General features: G+C 46.3%; 1 protein-coding gene across 1 annotated transcript in view; it reads left to right on the forward strand.

Annotated features, from left to right (window-relative positions):
* Nucleotides 1-23383, forward strand: part of TBX15 (T-box transcription factor 15) — a 254098-nt gene that overhangs the window by 222122 nt on the left and 8593 nt on the right. Inside the window, exons 3-6 of the mRNA XM_073668732.1 lie at nucleotides 8587-8688; nucleotides 10371-10542; nucleotides 10784-10951; nucleotides 11062-11126. Coding sequence (XP_073524833.1) covers nucleotides 8587-8688; nucleotides 10371-10542; nucleotides 10784-10951; nucleotides 11062-11126 — 507 coding nt within the window. The remainder of the gene's footprint in view (nucleotides 1-8586; nucleotides 8689-10370; nucleotides 10543-10783; nucleotides 10952-11061; nucleotides 11127-23383) is intronic.

Raw genomic sequence — 23383 nt, forward strand, 5'->3', positions numbered from 1 at the left:
TGAGCAAACCCTACTGATCCGATACCTACCGATCAGATCCCTGCTGAGCAAGCCCTACTGATCCGATACCTACCGATCAGATCCCTGCTGAACAAACCCTACTGATCCGATACCTACCGATCAGATCCCTGCTGAGCAAACCCTACTGATCCGATACCTACCGATCAGATCCCTACTGAGCAAGCCCTACTGATCCGATACCTACCGATCAGATCCCTACTGAGCAAGCCCTACTGATCCGATACCTACCGATCAGATCCCTACTGAGCAAGCCCTACTGATCCGATACCTACCGATCAGATCCCTGCTGAACAAACCCTACTGATCCGATACCTACCGATCAGATCCCTGCTGAGCAAACCCTACTGATCCGATACCTACCGATCAGATCCCTGCTGAGCAAACCCTACTGATCCGATCCCTATCAATCAGATCCCTGCTGAGCAAACCCTACTGATCCGATCCCTATCAATCAGATCCCTGCTGAGCAAACCCTACTGATCCGATCCCTATCAATTAGATCCCTGCTGAGCAAACCCTACTGATCCGATCCCTACCAATCACATCCCTGCTGAGCAAACCCTACTGATCCGATCCCTACCAATCACATCCCTGCTGAGCAAACCCTACTGATCCGATCCCTATCAATCAGATCCCTGCTGAGCAAACCCTACTGATCCGATCCCTATCAATCAGATCCCTGCTGAGCAAACCCTACTGATCCGATCCCTATCAATCAGATCCCTGCTGAGCAAACCCTACTGATCCGATCCCTACCAATCACATCCCTGCTGAGCAAACCCTACTGATCCGATCCCTACCAATCACATCCCTGCTGAGCAAACCCTACTGATCCGATCCCTATCAATCAGATCCCTGCTGAGCAAACCCTACTGATCCGATCCCTACCAATCACATCCCTGCTGAGCAAACCCTACTCATCCGATCCCTATCAATCACATCCCTGCTGAGCAAACCCTACTGATCCGACTCTAACTGAATAGTAAATGCTAATAATCGGAGTCCTACTCATCAGATCCCTACCCCAGTGATCAGACACTTACAAATTAGATCCATGCCAAACAGATCTCTTCTGAATATAACTGTGCCAATCAAGCCCAATTTATCTGAACCCTAATGATCAGATCCTTACCAATCAGATCGCTACCAATTAAACCCCAACTAATCAGATTCCTACCATTCTTACCACAGCCGATTGGACCCCTGCTGATCAGACCCCAACCGGTCAGGTCCTTACTGATCAGTCTCTTACTGATCAGATTGGTAGTCACGTGTCCTGACTCCAGTGCCAGGCTTTGCTCCCTCTGTGCTAGGGAAACCTGTGATGTTATCACTCAGTCTTTGAAGGCCAGCTTAGGCCGCTACGCACTGCATGAGTATTTAGGTATTATAGCACTCTGCTACCACATGTTACTCAAGGGATATCTACTTTCAATAAAGTGGTCTCCAAAGTGTGTAAAGCACATATATCAGTTACTCAACCTCCCTGAAGTGGCGTAACTAGAGTCCGAAGTGACTCGGTGCAAAATTTAGACATGGCCCCTACCTAAATATTGGTATGGGCCCTTGTATCATTTTAAATCCTATAAAAGACATGTATTGTCCCCTCCATAATGTAATCATGTCCCCCATCCTGTACTAATGTCACCCATCCTGAGTCGCTTCCTGGTATAATGCCCTCCAACCTGAGCCCCTTCCGATAATAATGTCCCCCATCCTATTGTCCTTCCACTAAGAATGTTCCCAATCCTGGACCCCTTCCAGTAATAATGTCCAACATCCTTGTAATGTTCCCTTCCTGCTATAATGTCCGCAATCCTGAGCCCTTTCCTGTAATAATGTGCCCCTTCTTGTAATAATTTCCCTTTTCCTGGTATAATATCCCCTTTCTGGTATAATGTTCCCCAGCCTGGGCTCCTACCAGTAATATATGTACCCCTTCCTGGTATAATCTCCCCCTTCCTGGCCCCTTCCAGTAATAATGTTCTCCATACTGGTGTAATGTCCCAATCCTGGGCCCCTTCTAGTATTATATGTCCCCCATTCTGGGTACTATCCAATAATATATGTCCCCTATCCAGGGACCTTTCCTGGTATAATGCCCCCCATCCTGGGCCCATTACTGATATAATGTTCCCCCATCCTTGACCCCTTCCAGTATTATATGTCCCCCATCCTGGGCACTATCCAGTATTATATGTTCCCTAGCCCAGGCCCCTTCATGGTATTATGTCCCCCATTCTAGTGTAATTTCGCCATCCTGGTATAATGTCCTGGCTCCTGGGCCCCTTCCAGTAATAATGTCTCCCATCTTGATGTAGTGTCCCCATCCTGAGCACCTTTCAGTAATATATATCCCCCATCCTGGCCCCTTACTGGTATAATGTCCCTCATTCTGGGCCCCTTGTAGTTTATATGTCACCCATCCTGGGCCCCATCCAGTACTAATGTCCCCATCCTGGCTCCATTCAGTAATATATGAGCTCAATCCTAGGCTTCTTCCTGGTATTATGTCCCAGCTCCTGGGCCCCTTCCAGTAATAATGTCTCCCATCTTGATGTAGTGTCCCCATCCTGAGCACCTTCCAGTAAGATATATCCCCTATCCTGGGCCCCTTACTGGTATAATGTCCCCCATCATGGGTCTCTTGTAGTATTATATGTCCCCCATCCTGGACCCCATCCAGTAATAATGTCCCCATCCTTTCTCCATCCAGTAATAAATGAGCCCAATTCTGGGCCCCTTCCTGGTATAATGTCCCCCATCCTCGGCCCATCCTGTAATAATGCTCCTCATTCTGGCGCTGTTCTCTAACACATTTAAAAAAGGCAAAATGATTCTTCTTATCTCTCCCGCTCCCACGACGCTCGGCATCCACTTCTATAGCCGGGGCAGAGGCCAGCACCGACTTTTGGTGTGCTTGCTAAGGGTGATGCATGATGTCATTGCTAAGTACCGCCTGTGACTGGCACGCCGACGTCCTGCCGGCCTCTGATTGGCCGGCGGCATGTATTCTGGTGAAGGGACCCAGTGGGTCTCTGTGCTGCAATGCATTTCAGCTGAATGTGCATCCAAGGTCGAACATCCAGCTGAAATTGGCGCTGGTGTTGGCAGGCCTTGGTGGGAGGCCAGGGCGATCGTTACACCCCTGCCTCCCTGGGTCCAGCGCTGGCTTCCCGCTGCTGCTCTGCTCCCGGTGTTGTGACTAGAGCGGTACTGTCACATCAACAGCGCTCTTCACCGCTGCAGCCGCTCACTGATGTCAGTGGTCATGCAGAGGATGATGGCACGTGACGCTGAGCTCAGTGACTGCATTGGCGTTACCGCTCTAGTCACAACACCCAGAGCGGAGCAGCAGCAGGGGGCCAGCGCTGGTCCCCCAGGAGGTCTATGCACTTCTATGCACTTTACACACTTAGGGGCCACTTTATTTTGCGTGCACATCCCCTTGAGTTTCGGCTTTAGCCAAGTGTTTATCTCCTGAGTTACTCTTGAATTTCATCCAGCAATAAACTTCACCGTCATCCTCAGCCAAGCTGTATCCATATACCAGATAACAAACTCATCCCGGCTGTTCCAGGACTTGTTCACACCTTTGTCTCTGTTGTCGAGGTATTTGGTAACAAACTCATCTCTGCTAATATTTGTGCGGTTTACATCTACAACTCAAGTTGCTGATAACTAACTCATCTCAGTTATCCCGGTGCTGCTGCATCTTCTATTCAGTATGGTAGTGCAGTACGCACCATTGGCTCGGCTGCATCTAGTGCTTCCTGCTTGGCTTATTCATCTGCTGTCCTGCATATGCTGCTGCGCTGGTCCTCGCCCTTCCATGTGCCGTCTGGCAAGTTCTACTCCGCTGTATCATCGCCTCTGATCTGGGCTTACAGAGGCCACCTCTTCAGGTGAGCCCATAACACAGATCCCTAGTGATTACTCCGCACTGACCACCCTCTATAGCCCGCCATAGACATTGGAGGCTGATCATTTGGTCGGCAGCCGTCTCTCACATACACAGGAGCGCTGTCTGACTGATGTGTCTGTAGGCGGCTTATCTCCGGAAGAACAATGTCCTAAACCGGACATGCAGGATCAATATTTTCCCAGACAACAAAATTGTCCATGTCTCCCATACACATTACACTGTCGGACGAACCCGTGGATATCGATATATTAGTGTATGGGGGGCTTTACTGATTAGGCCCCTTCCAATCCGACTCCTATTGATCATCCCTACCAATCCGACTCCTATGGATCAGACTGGGATCACTCATGGGGAGTAACACCCAGAGCTGCATTCACAGTTCTGCTGGCTGGACACACTCCCTATAGCTCCTGGTGACTTTTCGGCAGCTGCAGTATTTTCCTCGGTATAAACCCTATACCTTGAAGAATGCGGCACAGCAGGGAGTTTCTGCACGGACAAGGATCCAGCGAGAGGCAGCTGGCGGATGTGAACTCCTGCGGCCTGGGAGCAAAGCGGAGACTTTTACAACTCTTTTTATTTTACAGTTTCCTTGTGGTTGCTGAAGTTGTAGGGTAATCTGTAAAGGGATCCCCAATAGTAAACTGCAGGGAGGTGATAATCTGCACGTCTGGAAGAAAACACCAATTAGTCCAAACTTTCGTCCTGGCTGCCTACCCAGACCGTCGAGGTCAAAGATCACGGGAAAGCAAGGAAATAACAGGGTGTTTGTGTAACCACATGAACCTTCCCTGGATACGGCCTGTGTATCCCCAGATCAGACCCGGAGGCTCCACAATGTCCCCTGGAGGGAGGGATGGTGAATGTGCCGGCCCCCTGGATTCAGCCTCAACCATTTATGAGAATATTCCATGGACCAACGAGCAAAAATGAAATAAAAGCTTCGGGAAACCTGCAGTTTGTCCATGGTGGATCGGCCTGTTGCACCTTCTGTGGTTGGATATATGGAGACAGCAGCCATGTTTTATTTACAGTTTGGGCAGAGAGCCATGAAGAGTCTGAGGAACTCCAACCTCATTACAGTGGCATGTAAAAGTTTTTGCACCCTTGGCCATAGTTATTGTTATTGTGAACAGTTCAGCAAGTTGAAGATGAAATGATCTAAAAGGCCTAAAGTTACAGATGATGATACATTTCCTTTGTATTTTAGGCAAAAATATATATATTGACATCTTTTACATTTTAAAAATTACAAAAAGGAAAATAGGCCGATGGAAAAGTTTGTGCACTCTGCATGGTTAGCACCTAACCAAGCAATGTGAACTGAGGTCTAAGATGGTACACATGCAAGAAATAGGAGCATGTTCACACTAGCAAAAAGAAGCAAAACCTACAAAAGACAAAAAATATATCTCAGACCCTACCATCATTATATATAAATGTAAAGCAAAGTTGCATATGAAATATAGGGTACTTAGTGAACTAATTTTGATCAAAAAAAGTATAGAAGCCGTCCGACCAGCGACAAGGTGACCCTAAATTGGGACGGTCCTACACTGTCTATATTAAAAACCTTACTGTATATCAAAGTTGAAGTAATGCATATAAAAGGGTAGACAAATAGGTTTTTTGTCTTGTTTGCATTCTGTGCAAATTAAGGGTGTGGCATCCCCTTTGTTGAGCTGATTATTATATATGTAGCTTACCACGGGCCTAGGTGGTCTGAAGTTGGGACCCCGTTCTATTTGTCTACCCTTTTATATGCATTACTTCAACTTTGATATACAGTAAGGTTTTTAATATAGACAGTGTAGGACCGTCCCAATTTAGGGTCACCTTGTCACTGGTAGGACGGCTTGTATACTTTTTTTGATCAAAAATAGTTCACTAAGTACCCTATATTTAATATGCAACTTTGCTTTACATTTATATATAATGATGGTAGGGTATGAGATATATTTTTTGTCTTTTGTAGGTTATGGTTAGCACCTAGTAGCGCCCCCTTCTGAAAGTATCACAGCTTGTAAACGCTTTTTGTAGCCAGACAAGAGTCTTTCAGTTCTTGTTTGAGGGATTTTCCCCCGTTCTTCCTTGGAGATTTCTTCCAGTTCTGTGAGATTCCTGGGGCGTCTTGCATCCTCTGCTATTTTGAGGTCTAGCCACAGATTTTCAATGATGTTCAGATCAGGGGACTGTGAGGGCCACTGTAAAACCTTCAGCTTGCACCTTTTGAGGTCGTCTATTGTGGATTGTGACCTGTGTTTTGGATCATTATCCATTTGTAGAATCATCCTCTTTTCATCTTCAGTTTTCTACAGATGGTGTTATGTTTGCATCAAGAATTTGTTGAAATTTCATTGATTCCATTCTTCCCTCTACCCGTGAGATGTTCCCTGTGCCATTGGCTGCAACACAACCCCAAAGCATGATTGATCCATCACCAATGGTTGGCGAGATGTTCTTTTCCTGAAATTCTCTGCCCTTTTTTCTCCACACATACCTTTGATCATTGTGGCCAAAAATTTCTATTTTAACCTCATCAGTCCACAGAACTTGTTTCCAAAATGCATCAGGCTTGTTTAGATGTTGTTTTGCACTTCTGAGGCTGAATTTTATGATGTGGACGCAGGAGAGGTTTTCTTCTGGTGACTCTTCCATGAAGGCCATATTTGTGCAGGTGCCTCTGAACAATGTACCACAACTCCAGAGTCTGCTAAATCTTTCTGAAGATCTTTTGCAGTCAAGCGGGGGTACTGATTTGCCTCTCTGGCAATGCTACGAGCAGCTCTCATTGAAGTTTTGCTTGGTCTTCCAGACCTTATCTTGACCTCCACTGTTCCTGGTAACTACCATATCTTAACTACATTTCCAACTGAGGAAAGGGCAACTTGAAAATGCTTTGCAATCTTCTTATAGCCTTCTCCTGCTTTCTGGGTCTCCACCATTCTGCTAGGCAGCTGCTTAGAAGATCCCATGCAGCTGGTTTTTGGCACCAGGTTAGAGGAGGTTTTTCTAAAGCCAGAAATGTGTATCCCCGGCCTTTCCTAACGATGATGGTGAACAAGCCATAACCCTAACAGGCTAATTAAGCTCTGAAACCTTGGTCAAAGTTATCTGGACACACAAATATCCAATGGTTTCCAAACTTTTACATCGGCCCATTTTCCTTTTTGTAATTTTTAAAATGTAAAAGATGAAAATATATATATATTCGCCTAAAATACAAAGGAAATGTGTCATCTTTAACGTTTTAAGTCTTTTTAGAGATCATTTCATCTTTCAACTTGTTTAACTGTTCACAATAACAGGAATTTTCACCAGGGGTGCCAAAACTTTTACATGCCACTGTACGTTCCAGTATGGCTAAATCACAGGTGATCTCCACTACCTTCCACAACCACTTTTGCCCAAGGATTTATGGGTCTCTGTCTGATCCCTCTCGATAACAAGAAGGAGTGGGGGCTCAAAATGTCCCAGTAAGGTTATGAGGAAGAGAGTAGGTATCAGAAGGGTGGTAGAAAGTCGGGAAGGCATCAACGTCTGGTACTAGGGTACCGTGTGGTATCGGAATCTCATCGAGATTTGAGGCCACCAATATAGACAATTATTTTGAGGCTTTTTCTTCTACTGAACTGCAGAATTGACCTCCCAGGGTTTTAGGAAGAGAATGAAGGTATTGGAGAACCTATTCCGATTCTTCCACGTCATCGTCTTTGTAGGCGTCTCACCAATGGTGATGACCACACACTAGACCAGGACTAAGAAGGTCAAAATTCGCAGCTCCCCAAATATTGGAGAGGTAAACCCAGCGTTCCTGTAGTTTTCACAGATCATTTAATAGAGAGAATGAGAGAAAATTGTAAGAACCCGGTGGGATGTCCAACACCTTAAGAGGACAAAGATATAAATGGAGAACTCTGACTGCCCCCTTGGTCTTGCGTTCTGGGAGCTCAAGCCAAGTCATTAAAGGGGTTGTCCCACAAAGTACATTTTAATTGAAACATAATAAAAAGCTCCACAATTGGATGTGTTAAAAAATGTTCCTGTGCTGAGATAATCTTATAAATGTTTCCCCGCTATGTGCTGTGTAATGGCTGTGTCTGACCATGTAAAGCTGCTCCAGGTGGGACGTGATGGAGAAATCCACTGTTACCGACCCTGATTGATCACATTGCAGAGTTAGACCTGAAAGGAAGAGTCCGGGATAAGCTGATGGTGCGTCCATAGATAAGCCGATACATCGCTCCACGTTTACGATGAGTCTCCTGACGTGTTTTTTTTAGGCTTTGAGGCAGAATTCTGGTCAATATTTTTTATCATCTCAAAAGATGACATGGCTAAATGGAGCCAAAATTTGCATCTGATTTATTATTGGTGGGTGCCATTTTTATGCCACAAATGAATGGTGTAAAGTGGGTAAATTAAAAGTCAGTGTAAGTGAGGGAAAGGTTTGTAGCTTGTAGGAAGATGGGCCAAATCTATCACACAGCGAGCACTTATGTGAGGAATGTGCCGCCATGTTTCTTAATGTATGAAGCACTTATCAGACCCGGGTCCCTGACCCTATAGACCCTATAGACCTTCAATCCGATCCATGGTTCCCTGTTCCTCAGCGCTAACCTCCTTGATGTTCCTTGTAGGCGAATGTTCCCAGCAATGAGAGTGAAGATCTCAGGGTTGGACCCCCATCAGCAATATTACATAGCGATGGACATTGTGCCTGTGGACAACAAGAGATACAGGTGAGAGCATACTCCGCATGGAGCGAGCGGCTGTCCACACCTTTTGGGCCATTTTCTATTTAAATGCATGCATGTTTGCCCAAAAATCATCAATTTTGCTTTAATCTATACATTTTGGAGCATTTTGTGATCTACAATCTCCATGTATGAAAATAGTTAGCAGACTGCAGAATGAGTTCTCCGTGACTCTGTCAGTGAGCTTGTTTTGTCCGCCTCAGATCTGGAGCTCTTATCTCTCTTCTCCTAAACTCCTCTCAGCTGATTTATGACTACATGATATGTATTAGCTGTAGGGGGGTGAAGTACATCTGTGCCCAGGTAGGAAGCCCGAGGTACCATCTGTGCCCAGGTAGGAAGCCCGAGGTACCACCTAAGGTTCCAGTGTAATACATTTCTGATGGCAAGCGGCGACTCTGGAACAGATTTTGCATTGGGGCCAGGAGCTTCCATTTATGTCACCAGCCTTTCCCGTCTTTCTATGTTGAGTCTTCTCTCTTCTTCCAAGCTTCTCTGTCTTCTCCAAGCTCCCCCATCCTCCTTCTGTCACCATTGTCCACCTCTAGACCCTTCTGTCCCTCAGATTCCTCAGTCTGCTATAGAGTCCTCTTTTCCCCTCCAGACACATCAAGACTCCCCTGCCTCTGTCCCCTCCTGACACTTCTGTCTCTTCTGTCCCTCTTCTATGCCCCTCGAAGTTCCTCTGTCTCCTCCAGATACTTCTGCCCGAACCTGACTTCCTTGTCCTCTCCCGACACCACTGTTTCCTCTAAACTCCTCTGTCCCCTTCTGACTTCTCTGTGTCCCTTAAAAATACCCTGTTCACTACAGATACCTCTGTCCCCTCTAGATCCCTCTGTTCCCTTCCAGAATCCTCTTTTCATTTCCAGACCCCTTTGTTTCCCCCTCCAGACTCCTCTGGTCCCTCGAGACCCTTATGTCCCCTTTCAGATGCCTCTGTCATCCTCCAGGGCCCTCTGACCCTTCTATACTCCTCTGTCCCCTTCTAACACTTTTGTCTCATCTGTCCCTCTTCTATGCCCCTTGAAGCCCCTCTGTCTCTTTCAGATATCTCTGTCCCCACCTGACTCCCTTGTCCCCTCCAGGCCCCTCTGTTCCCTCTAAACTCCTCCGTCCCCTCCTGACTTTTCTGTGTCCCTTTAAGCTACCCTGTCCCCTCCAGAATCTTCTATCCTTTTCCAGACCCCTCTGTCTCCTTTGTCCCCGTCATACTCCCTTGACTTCTCCAGACCCCTCTGTCTCCTCCACACTCATCCATCCTCTCTAAACTCCTCTGTCTCCTCCTGACTTCTCTTTGCCCCTCCAGACCGCCATGTCCTCTCCAGATGCTTCTGTCCCCTCCAGACTCCTCTGTCCCCCTACAGACTTCTTGAAGACCTCCCCGTCCCTCCCTGCACTCTCCTTTACCTGTTTCCTCCAGACTTCTCCGGAATCAGATGATTCAACCTAGGGCTGATGTTACATATGAGTAACAGCCATGATTCCACCTTCTGGTCTGTGTCACAGTGAAGTCCAGGCCGTGGTGACATATTACCCTATTACCCTACCAGGCGACATTCATATGGACCGTTCACACCCCATTATTCAGAGGTGATCTGAACCCCCTTGTATATTGTATTACACATGAAGCATCATGGGATGCATCCTGTATTCTTCTCTTTCAGATATGTTTATCACAGCTCCAAATGGATGGTGGCTGGGAACGCCGACTCCCCGGTTCCTCCTCGTGTTTACATCCATCCTGACTCCTTGGCCTCCGGGGACACCTGGATGAGGCAGGTTGTCAGCTTCGATAAGCTTAAACTCACCAACAATGAGCTGGACGACCAAGGACATGTAAGTTCTGGCCGGTCCTGAGACTTTCTCAGTGAATGCAGACGAGTCACGCGTGCACGGGATGGACATTATCACACGGGCATGTAGCATAATCATTAGGTGGGATAGACGGCGAGTCCACTGAATTTCATGTCTTCATAGCTAACTACATTGCATACGACCCTGCATGCCTCTTAATGCTCCATTGGTCTGTGTTTGGATACAGGGAATAATACCATGACTCCCGTGTATGTGGTTACAGATTATCCTGCACTCCATGCACAAGTATCAGCCCCGCGTCCATGTCATTCGAAAGGACTTCAGCAGCGAGTTGTCTCCAACCAAGTCAGTTCCTGCCGGCGAAGGAGTGAAGACTTTCAACTTTCCCGAGACTGTCTTCACCACTGTGACCGCCTATCAGAACCAGCAGGTGAGCCCTCCAGCCCATTGTTGGGGCTCCTCGCTGCAGAATCATTCATTTCATTCAGGGCTATTAGTATTATTATCTTTAGGTGAGTCATGGCTTTTGTTGCGTTCCAGATTACAAGGCTGAAGATTGACAGGAACCCCTTTGCCAAAGGATTCCGGGACTCAGGAAGAAACCGGTATGTCGGAGAATTAGTGTTCTGGCCAAAAGCTGAGATTTCTTGGCTCCGGATCTTTCCTGGGATCATTTAGCACAAACACATTTTCTTGTTAAAAATAAATAGTAAAATTATATTTTTATGTTGATTTGGTTGAAGATTGTCATGAGATGAACGTCTGTATGGACTCAGATCAAACACGAAGACATATCCATTCATCAAGCCCCGGCCCTTCTCCTCACCCTTGTGAAACCACAAAATCTGAGGCGAACGGTCAATGAGCCACCGCTTATCTCCAACTCTGGAAAGTTAATAAAAGAATCAGTTGCTAAAGTATTTAAGCCCAGATCAAAACTAAATCTAAGCCAAGGATTTTTTTTTTCAATTTTTTTTATCATTTCTATTTCTGTGAGATGATTCTAATATTTCCTTCGTGGAATTTCTTTAGACCTTTGGTATAACTAAACTATACAAAGATTACAAGAAATATCTGTCAAGGATAACTGGCTCATCAGAGAAACTATACACCTCCATTGTAGACCAGTCCATCCTTGTATGCCATAGACCTGCCTTGTACTCCAGTGAATCTGACTCGCCCAGGGTGTTGGGGATTACTCGGGACCCGGGCCTGTACCTTTGGGATGTCGCGGTGGTCGGCTCCCGGGCCCGTACTCTGGGGTCACTCTTTAAAAAGGGATTGGTTTGTTTATGAGTTTTATTAAAAGTTCGTGACGCCACCTGTAGCTTCTGATGAGGATCACCAGCGCTGCGCAGTCCACTGAGGCCGGTGATAAGGCAGCTGGATGGTATGGCTCCCCACAGGTGGAGCTAGGCCTCAGGGCAGCAGATGGAAGGGGGGATGCAGGACAGGCGAGACCCAGCCGGGTCAGAGCAAGAACAGGGACAGACGCGATAGTCACTTCAGTACCTTTTACTGATGGAATTTCAGGCACTCCCCAGAGCACTGTAGGGTGAAGGGTGCATAACAGGATCCTCCCCAATGAGCGGGTGTAGGGCCTCCTGTTTCTTGCCTCTGCGTAGTAAGTTTCTGACCTGCCTGGAGCTAGGCCTAACTTTGTCTCTGTCCTGCGCTGGCTGACTTTGTGGTAGGGCCTTTTCTTGGAATACACGCTCCTCAGCTTGCGGGGCCTATGTGTCTCCCGGCTCTGTTACATATCAGCACTTTAGCGATCCAGGGACTTGTAGTTCTCCAGGGATTCCGGTTATGCCTTACTGGGTCACAGAGATCCCGGTAAGCTTCGGACCCGGTGTCCGGTAAATCCTTCGGGGTGAGCTAGTTAAACTCCTCTGCCCCCTATGTACTAACTCTCCACTCGCCGCTCGGGGCCCTCACTAGGCTATACACACTGCAGCCGGGACACTGCTCTTCTTCGCCGCTCACAGAGCGTCGGCACACTCCTAGCTCTCTATCCCGAGCTCTGTGAGTTCTAATCTGGAATCACTCTACAGACTGTACTGAACTCTTTCTGCAGGAATTGCTAGGCTCTGGCTCGACTGCACTGAGTCCTTCTGTGTCTGAGCAGGAAACTGCTGAATCACTTTCTGGGCTGCCTGGCTCCACCTTTCCTTTATATATCCCTAACGGGCTCCCTCTGGTGGTCTGAGGTGGAAGGTGGAGGTGTGTGAATGTTTATGGGGGCCTCTTGTGGAGGAATCCATCAATGCACACTTCTAGGATCTGTGATACCAAGCGCAGCTGGGCGTCACAAATCCATGTTAATGTTGTACCTCCAATGTAGACCAGTCCATCCATATAATCTACAGATCTTTTTCCTTACACACCAAAGACTGTCCTTTCAGATCAATCCAGCCATTAAGAATTCTAGTGTAGAAAATTCCAGATATGTAAGCCATAGATCTCCATGAAGACCAGTCCATCAATGTGAACCTTGTAGACCAGTCCAGCTATGTGATCATAGACCTCCCTTGTCAACTAGTCCTTCTATGTAAACCATAGACTTCCATGTAAACCAGTTCCTGTAACTCAATTGTAGACCACTCCATTTAAACATACATCTCCCTTGTAGATCATTCCATCCATGAAAACCTTGTAGACCAGTCAATCCATGTAAACTTTGCAGAACAGTCCATCTATACAGTCATAGTCCTCCCTTGTCAACTTGTCCTTCAATGTAAGCCATAGACTGGTCCATCCATGTAAACCATATTACTCAATTGTAGACTAGCACGTATAAACTATAGGTCTCCACTGTAAACCAGTTCATCAATGTGAACCACAGACCTCCATTGAAGACCAGTCTATCCATGTAAGCCATCAACCTCAATTGTAGACCAGTCCATCCATATAAACCTTAGCCATAGACCTCCACTGTAGACAGGTCCATAAATGTAAGCCATAGACCTCCACTGTAGACCCGTCCATCCATGTAAGCCATAGACCTTCACTGTAGACCAGTTCATCCAAATAAACCCTAGACCACTCTTGTAGACTGGTCCATACTATTGAACAGCTATTCAACACTTTCAATTCTCTCCTCCGCCCCCCACCGCCTCCTCCCTTGACTCATCTCAGCCGAAGAGTTTGCCTCATTCTTCAAGCAGAAGATTGACACCATCAGACAAAGCTTTCACCTATAGTCCCCACACCCCCTCCTCATATCTACTAAACCCTCTGCCTCCAAAACCAGCTTCTCCACCATTACGGAAGATCATGTTTCCTCTTTACTCTCCAAATCACACCTCACAACCTGCGAACTTGACCCAATCCCGTCCCACCTCATCCCTAACCTCACCACAGTCTTCATCCCAACCCTAACCCACCTTTTCAACCTGTCACTAACAACTGGTGTCTTCCCCTCATGCTTCAAACATGCCTCGATCACACCCATCCTCAAAAGCCCTCCCTTGACCGATCCTCTCTGACTAGCTATCGCCCCATATCACTTCTCCCCTATGCCTCAAAACTACTGGAACAACACGTCCATTCTGAACTGTCCTCCCACCTCTCCTCCTGCTCCCTCTTTGACCGTCTCCAATCTGGCTTCCGACAGCACCACTTCACTGAAACTGCCCTGACTAAAGTGACCAACGACCTACTAACCGCCAAATCCAAGCGACACTACTCTGTCCTCCTCCTCCTGGACCTGTCCTCCTCCTCCTGGACCTGTCATCTGCCTTCGACACAGTGGACCATTCCCTCTTACTAAAAACTCTCTCCTCTCTCGGCATCACAGACTTGGCCCTATCCTGGATCTCTTCATACCTAACAGACCGTACATTCAGCGTCTCCCACTCACACACCACCTCTTCATCTCGCCCCCTATCTGTCAATATCCCCCAAGGTTCAGTCCTAGGACCCCTGCTCTTCTCAATCTACACCTTTGGCCTCGGACAGCTCATAGAGTCTCATGGCTTTCAGTATCACCTCTATGCTGATGACACAGATCTACCTCTCTGGACCCGATATCTCCTCATTACTAACCAGAATCCCATAATGTCAGTCCGCTATTTCATCCTTCTTCTCTGACAGATTTCTAAAATTTAACATGGATAAAACTGAATTCATCATCTTTCCACTGTCTCACTCAACCCCCCCATCTGACCTATCCTTCATAGTCAATGGCTGTCACTCTCCCCAGTCCTGCAAGCTCGCTGCCTTGGGGTAACCCTGGACTCTGAACTCTCCTTCAAACCACATATCCAAGCCCTTTCCACTTCCTGCCGACTCCAACTCAAAAATATCTCCCGGATCCGCACATTCCTCAACCATGAATCTGCAAAAACACTAGTGCACGCCCTCATCATCTCCCACCTCAACTACTGCAACCTCCTGCTCTGTGGCCTCCCTTCTACCACCGTCGCACCCCTCAAATCTAGCCTAAACTTTGCTGCCCGACTAATCCACCTGTCCCCCCGCTATTCCCCGGCCTCTCCCCTTTGTCAATCCCTTCACTGGCTCCCCATTGCCCAGAGACTCCAGTTCAAAACCCTAACCCTGGCATACAAAGCCATTCACAACCTGTCTCCTTCATACATCTGTGACCTAGTCTCCCGGTACTTACCTGCACGCAACCTCCGATCCTCACAAGATCTCCTCCTCTTCTCCCCTCTTATCTCCTCCTCCCACAATTGCATACAAGATTTCTCCGGTGCTTCCCTCCTACTCTGGAACTCTCTACCCCAACACATCAGACTCTCGCCTACCATGGAAACCTTCAAAAGGAACCTGAAGACCCACCTCTTCCAACAAGCCTACAACCTGCAATAACCACCACTCCACCAATACCGCTGCACGACCAGCTCTGCCCTCACCTACTGTATCCTCACCCATCCCTTGTAGACTGTGAGCCCTCGCGGGCAGGGTCCTCGCTCCACGACCAGCTCTACCCTCACCTACTGCATCCTCACCCATCGCTTGTAGACTGTGAGCCCTCACGGGCAGGGTCCTCTCTCCTCCTGTACCAATAGCTGACTTGTATTGTTCAAAATTATTGGAATTGCTTGTGCTTTGTACACCCCTTTCACATGTAAAGTGCCATGGAATAAATGGTGCTATAATAATAAATAATAATACATATAAGCCATAGACCTCCATTGTAGACATGTCCATCCATGTAAGCCATAGACCGTCACTGTAGACCAGTCCATCCATGTAAGCCATAGATCTCCATTGTAGACCTCGATTGTAGGCCAGTCTATCTATGTAAACCATAGACCTCTCTTGTAGACAGTTCAATACATGTAAGCCACAGACCTCCATTGTAGACAGGTCCATCTGACGCCCCCCCCTGGGCCGTGGGGTACTCGATGCCGGGCCGGTCGTTTCTAGGGGAGATGTCACAGTGGCGGTGACCCGGTCCGTGACCCAGGGCGGTCAATCAAAGGGGAATTATTTACAGGGGATTTATAGTTCTTGTATACAGTTCGTGACGCCACCTGTGGTACGCGGCTAAAGGGAGCCGCCGCTGCAGAGCAGGTCCTCTGGAGCTGGTGTGAATGCAGCAGAGTTGGTTCAGCTCTCCACAGGTAGAGCTTAGCTCCAGGGCAGTGTAGATGTTGCTGTTATGTTGTAGTGCAGAGGATGGCGCAGTTAATAATCACAGAGACAGTAAGGTGCAGTCCTCAGGGTTTACTCACAGTTTCTTAGACTTCCAGTTACCAGTACTAGAGTAACTTCCCACGGCGTCCAGTGCTTACTCAGGGAGGGGTTCAGCAAACTCCCAGGTCTCTCCGAAGTACGTAACGGGACCCCCTTCTGTGTGTTCCTTCTGGCCGTTTCCCTGCACCTCACACCTAGTGTCCCAATCCAGTGACCACGGACCTTGTCGGTTGACATCTTCTCTGTCCCCTGGGTCCTCTATGGCCACCTTCTTGGTGAGACAGATGTGGATTGTGGCTGCAGTACCTGAAATACTGCAGCCTCCGGTTTCCTAGTTGAGGCTTAAAGAACTCTGCTAGTATAGGGACCGGTCCCCTCTGTGCGACCTGACCCCTCCACCTCCTGGTAGATTCGGGCATACGGGTGGCCTCCAGCACTGCCCGTACCCCTGGGATCCCTTCCACATTCCTGGAGCCTTTCCTGCTCCTCTCTCTCTCTCTTCAATCTTGGGCCTCTCTGGCTAGGCCCTCCTCCAGAGAAGAGATCCTACAGAGCTCCTGCTCCTCTCGCTGTCCTCTCAGACTGAACTGTCCTTTCAAGATGGCCTCTCTCTTTATACTATTCCTAACAAGTGCTCCCCTGATTTACTTCCTCCACCCATACCCACTACATGGTTCCCCCCACTCCAGCCAGGGACAGGGCTCAGCAGGAAAGCGACGCATCTTGCCCCTCCTGCTGGTCTGGAGTAGTGTAGTGTTGGATGCAAGTGTTATGGTCCCGGGCAGCACTCCTTCCTTACCTGAGAGTGAGATACCACACCTCTGGGTGAGATGCAGTACCTCTGTGGCGACTGAACCTGCTGGGGCGCCACACATCCATGTAAGTCATAGACCTTCACTGTAGACTGGTCCATCAATATAAGTCATAGACCTCGATTTTAGACCACTCTTGTAGACTCCACTCTTGTAGACTGATCCATACATGTAAGCCATAAATCTCCATTGTAGACCAGTCTTCCCATGTAAGCCATAGACCTCCATTGTGGACCAGTTCATCCATATAAACCTAAACCCTAAACCTCCATTCTAGACCAGTTCATCCATATAAATCCTAGACTGCCATTGTAGACTGGTTCATCTATGTAAGCCATAGACGTTCATTGCAGACTGGTCCATCAAAAAAAGCCATAGACCACCACTGTAAACCGGTCCATCCATGTAAGCCATAGACATCCATTGTAGAACAGTTCACCCAAATAAACCCTAAACCACTCTTGTGGACTGGTCCATGCATGTAAGCCATATATCTCTATTGTATACCAGTCCATCCATGATAACCCTAGACCTCTCTTGTAGACCGGTCCATATATGTAAGCATAGACCTCAATTGTAGACCAGTTCATCCACATAAACCATAGACTTCCATTGTAGACTGGTCCATCCATGTAAGCCATAGACCTCCACTGTAGACCTGTCCATCCATGTAAGCCATAGACCTCCATTGTAAGCCAGTCCATCCATGTAAACTCTAGACCTCTCTTGTGGACAGGTCTATACATGTAAGCCATAGACCTCCATTGAAGACAGGTCCATCCATATAAGTCATAGACCTCCATTGTAGACCAGTTCATCCAAATAAACCCTAGACCACTCTTGTAGACTGGTCCATACATGTAAGCCATAGATCTCCATTGTAGACCGGTTAATCCATATAAACCTAAACCCTAAACCTCCATTGTAGACCAGTTCATCCACATAAACCCTAGACCTCCATTGTAGACTGGTTCATCTATGTAAGCCATAGACCTTCATTGCAGACCAGTCCATCCAAATAAGCCATAGACATCTATTGTAGAACAGTTCATTCAAATCAACCCTAAACCACTCTTGTAGACTAGTCCATGCATGTAAACCATAGATCTGCATTGTAGACCAGTCCATCCATGTAAACCCTAGACCTTTCTTGTAGACTGGTCCATACATGTAAGCCATAGACCTCAACTGTAGACCAGTTCATCCACATAAACCCTAGACCTCCAGTGTAGACCTGTCCATCCATGTAAGTCATAGACCTCCATTGTAAGCCAGTACATCCATGTAAAACCTAAACCTCTCTTGTGGACAGGTCCATATATGTAAGCCATAGACCTCCATTGTAGACCAATTCATCCACATAAACTCTTGACCTCCATTGTAGACTGGTTCATCTATGTAAGCCATAGACCTTCATTGCAGACCAGTCCATCCAAATAAGCCGTAGCCCACTACTGTAAACCCGTCCATCCATGTAAGCCATAGACATCTATTGTAGAACAGTTCATTCAAATCAACCTTAAACCATTCTTGTAGACTAGTCCATGCATGTAAGCCGTAGACCAGTCCATCCATGTAAACCCTAGACCTCTCTTGTAGACCAGTCCATCCATGTAAGCCATAGACCGCCATTGTAAGCCAGTCCATCTATGTAAACCCTAGGCCTCTCTTGTAGACAGGTCCATACATGTAAGCCATAGACTTCCATTGAAGACAGGTCCATCCATGTAAGCTATAGACCTTTACTGTAGACTGGTCCATCAATATAAGTCATAGACATCCATTGTAGATCAATTCATCCAAATAAACCCTAGATCACTCTTGCAGACTGTTCCATCCATGTAAGCCATAGTCCAGTTCATCCATATAAACTTAAACCCTAAACCTCCATTGTAGAGCAGTTCATCCACATAAACCCTAGACCTCCATTGTAGACTGGTTCATCTATGTAAGCCATAGACGTTCATTGCAGACCGGTCCATCCAAATAAGCCATAGACTACCACTGGAAACGGGTCCATCTATGTAAGCCATAGACATCCATTGTAGAACAGTTCATCCAAATAAACCTTAAACCACTCTTGCAGACTGGTCCATGCATGTAAGCCATAGACCTCCATTGTAGACCAGTCCATCCACATAAACCCTAGACCTCCATTGTAGACTGGTTCATCCATGTAAGCCATAGACCTCCATTGTAGACCAGTTCATCCACATAAACCCTAGCCCTCCATTGTAGACTGGTTCATCCACATAAACCCTAGACCTCCATTGTAGACCAGTCCATCCATATAAGCCATAGACCTCCATTGTAGACCACTCCATCCTTGTAAACCCTAGACCTCTCTTGTATGCTGGATCATTCATGAAAGCCATAGAAGACCAGTCCATCTATATACACCATAGACCTCCCATGTAGACCAGTGCATCCATATAAACCCTTCTATACCAGACCATCCACGTAATACATTTCTTGTGTCAGAGGATTTGGTAATCTTCTGGTTGACGGCCGTCTGATCATTGCTGAGAACTGTGCTTGTGATATTAGTCTTCATCATCGGAGCCTGAGATCTCATATATTAGTCCTCTTATTAGTCATTATGGAGACCTCAGCTTTACACGTCCCGGCTTTCACGTTGGCTCCATTATCTGCAGAGCAGGTTAAAAATAGTTAAAGCCAGACCTTGTCATGTTAGATTTCTCCTTCTTCCGGGAGATGGGATCCAGAGTATGTGGCGCAGGACCGGCAGTCTATAAAATCCCACTTTAATTGCCTGCAGCGCTCTGAAAATAACTCAAAGTATCTGCAGTAGAAGAGTGGTCTGGCCTGCAAATACTCACACAATAAAGCCGATTACTGGGAGAGGTGAATACTGATAAATCTGGAAGGTTGGGATTTGCCTGAGATGTTGGGCAGCGCTGTAATACATGTCTTAATAACAGGGGATTAGGAGGTATGGCCAGGCCGTAACAGATGGCTAATTTCTATTGATACTCAACATAGACATGAATGGCGGCTATAAAGTCCAGGAATCATTCTCAGGTTGTCACAATGAGATGTAACAAAGACTTTATTTTTTTAACACCTTTTCCTATAATCACATGCGTTTCTGTATTGTCTGGAGATGGATGAGGGGCTGCAATACAAAAGCCGGGGGAACTTAAAGGAAATTTCCACTTTTACAACAGTTGATCTCTTCATAGATGTCAAAGTAACTTTGTAAATACTTTATCTGATTTCAGGCTACTTTGTGTTTTGTGTCCAAGGTGAAGCCATTTTCAGATACCTTTATTGGGGGATTTATAGTTAAGTGGAGAGTCTCGGTTTCAGGACCCTCATTTATTGATGATCACAATCATTATTAAGCCATTGAGTCCACTGGCAGTAATCATATCTCTTTGTTGGTCTTCAGTCATCCCAACGTCATGTTCCTGAGTTCTTGGAGTGGGACTTTAGACCTTCCTCTGGACATATACTCTATTTTTTTTGTTGTTGACTTTTTATTGTCTCGTCATAATATATCCAGAATGGGATTAAGTTTCATTCTGGTCATTTGTCCTCTAAGAGGCTGGTTGGATGTAATTCGGTCAACACATCATCAGATGAGTTTGCTTTTCTGGCCACTCTAGTTCTTTATTTCCTCCATCCTGTTTTGTGGCTGATAAATCTTATAAGTAATCATCATTTATCTCTTCTTAAGTGGACATCATCTAGTTCCTCTCAAGGACCCTTTGTCCTTACAAAAGTCTTAGATGATTCCGACCCATCTCCTTGCAACAAACCTTCTTACCTTACTCCCAAGTCGCTTTTAATTTACCCCACTCTTAGGTGATCCTTACCTATCTTCTTTTATGTGAGCTTCACCTTACTCTACTACCAAGTGACCTTCTATATGATACAGTAGTGACCTTCATCTCGTTCCTCTTCAGTGACCTTCATCTCGTTCCTCTTCAGTGACCTTCATCTCGTTCCTCTTCAGTGACCTTCATCTCGTTCCTCTTCAGTGACCTTCATCTCGTTCCTCTTCAGTGACCTTCATCTCGTTCCTCTTCAGTGACCTTCATCTCTTATTCTTCTCCATATCCTAAACTCAAGTGACCCTCAATGTACTCTACTTGAGTGATCTTCACCCAACCATAATCCCAAGCGACCTTTGATTTACCCTACTCAAATGACCTTCATCTAGTTCCTCACAAGTAACCTTCACCTCTCCTACTCTCTTCATAGGTCTCCTCGCAACTTACTCGAGTGACCTTCATCTATCTACGTTCATGTGGCCTTGCCTTTACCTTACCGTAATATTCAGTCTCATTTCATTTTGCTTCTTTATCATTTTGTTTTGGTCTTTCCTTGAGATCCTTACAATGTGTCCATTCGGCTGACTTCTGTCCATACGTTGTTGTGTATGTATCTGCTAACTTCAGTAGCTGTTTTTTTTATTCTTCCTTCTTTTACCCTTTTTCCTATCAACACTCTTAACCCGTCCTACTGACCTTCATCTTCCTCTTCAGCCCCTAATCCTACCAAACATTTGGTTGCCAGTTATAAAGACGCATTGACCCAATCCTTCTATGTTGTACGTAGATCCAAAGTAACATTGTCCCATGATCCACAAACCCGGTACTGTCCGGCAGATGTTTTACAGGTCCTATGTCTGACTTCCACAAATCTCCATACTAATGAGGGAATATGAATGAAGTCAGATAAAGTCCAGAAGATTCATAACAGACCCATATTTCTTCATACTCCCAGTCATCTTCCACTAAGCCCTTCAGATGTGTGAGGAGACCTGACCATTGGTTGACCACAAAACAACCATATCTTTTCCAACTTGGTCTCACATCTGTGGCCAAATTGGAAAACTTTCTGACAGCCGATGTACGTGCGTCCTGATTTTTTTGCTTGATTCTTGGAGCAATCTCACTGGGTTTGGCCAACCTTATGTGACACTGCTCAACTTGTGGCTTTCGTCAACTACTTCAAGATGTTACTGGTTCTTCTTCTGACTTTCCATTATCTGATTTTCCTCTCGAATGCTCATCTGTCCATCACCTATGACACATAACTGGATCATGGAGATATCAGTCATCTTCCCTAAGACATCTCTTACCTTCCTCTGCTCCATGCTGGTGACGTAGCTGACACAGCACAGACCATGTGGATCCCATTATCCAGATATGCAAAACATCTTGTTCCATTTTCCATACAATACAACAGTTTGATTTATTGCTCGATATTAAAAATGTGGAGCGCTAAGACAAGGGAAAGAAAGATGAAAAGATACATCAAATTTTTCATACCTATTAAAAGTACAAAACTCTCTTTAAATGGATCCAAATGTAGAGCGATCCAAGGAGCAGACCCTCAAATAGCTTTGCTTTGGTTTTCATTTGTGTTCGACACAAAGGCACGTATGTAAGGTCGGTCCTGCTCCAACGTCTGGCACAAGAGCCGTTCAAGCCACTTATCGTCACATTTTCACGAAGCTGACTCTGACAGTGCAAAAGCGGGACCAGGTCCTAGTGCACAGTTCTTCTATGTTCTTAATTACAGATCAGAAAGCTCCAAGAACGCAACAATAGTCGTGGTCATATCCTAGGAGATGGCAAAAAAGTGGTTACCTTTCACATATTGTAGGAGAAGACATGGAGTCAGCTTGTTGAGAAACTTTATGGAGAGGGGTGACCAATTAATATTGGTTCCTAGATCCTCTCCTTTCATTTGAGGTCCATAGCTTCCTCAATGACCATCCACCCAATGGGTTTTCTTATTCTACATTGTCCTTTTTGAGGTCCATAGCTTCCTCAATGACCATCCACCCAATGGGTTTTCTTATTCTACATTGGCCTTTTTGAGGTCCATAGCTTCTTCAATGACCATCCACCCAATGGGTTTTCTTATTCTACATTGGCCTTTTTGAGGTCCATAGCTTCCTCAATGACCATCCACCCAATGGGTTTTCTTATTCTACATTGGCCTTTTTCAGGTCCATAGCTTCCTCAATGACCATCCACCCAATGGGTTTTCTTATTCTACATTGGCCTTTTTGAGGTCCATAGCTTCCTCAATGACCATCCACACAATGGGTTTTCTTATTCTACATTGGCCTTTTTGAAGTCCATAGCTTCCTCAATGACCATCCACCCAATGGGTTTTCTTATTCTCCATTGGCCTTTTATATCCCAATCATTGTCCTGAGGTTTGGAGCCCTCGGATCTTTCTGAGATCCATGCGATTGATCTATTACATAGCCCCCAATTTCGGCTTCTTCATCAGAGGTTTCGGTCTGAATCTGGATAAGTAGGATTTAGATCTGCCCCTGACAAAGCCATGGCATTGCCTAAGGAAAATGGAGTCCGAGGTATGAAATGCTTCTCAAAGGACGG

Source organism: Phyllobates terribilis, unplaced genomic scaffold (assembly GCF_046119375.1).
Source record: "Phyllobates terribilis strain yellow unplaced genomic scaffold, ASM4611937v1 Scaffold_2__4_contigs__length_985480577, whole genome shotgun sequence".
Taxonomy (NCBI): domain Eukaryota; kingdom Metazoa; phylum Chordata; class Amphibia; order Anura; family Dendrobatidae; genus Phyllobates; species Phyllobates terribilis.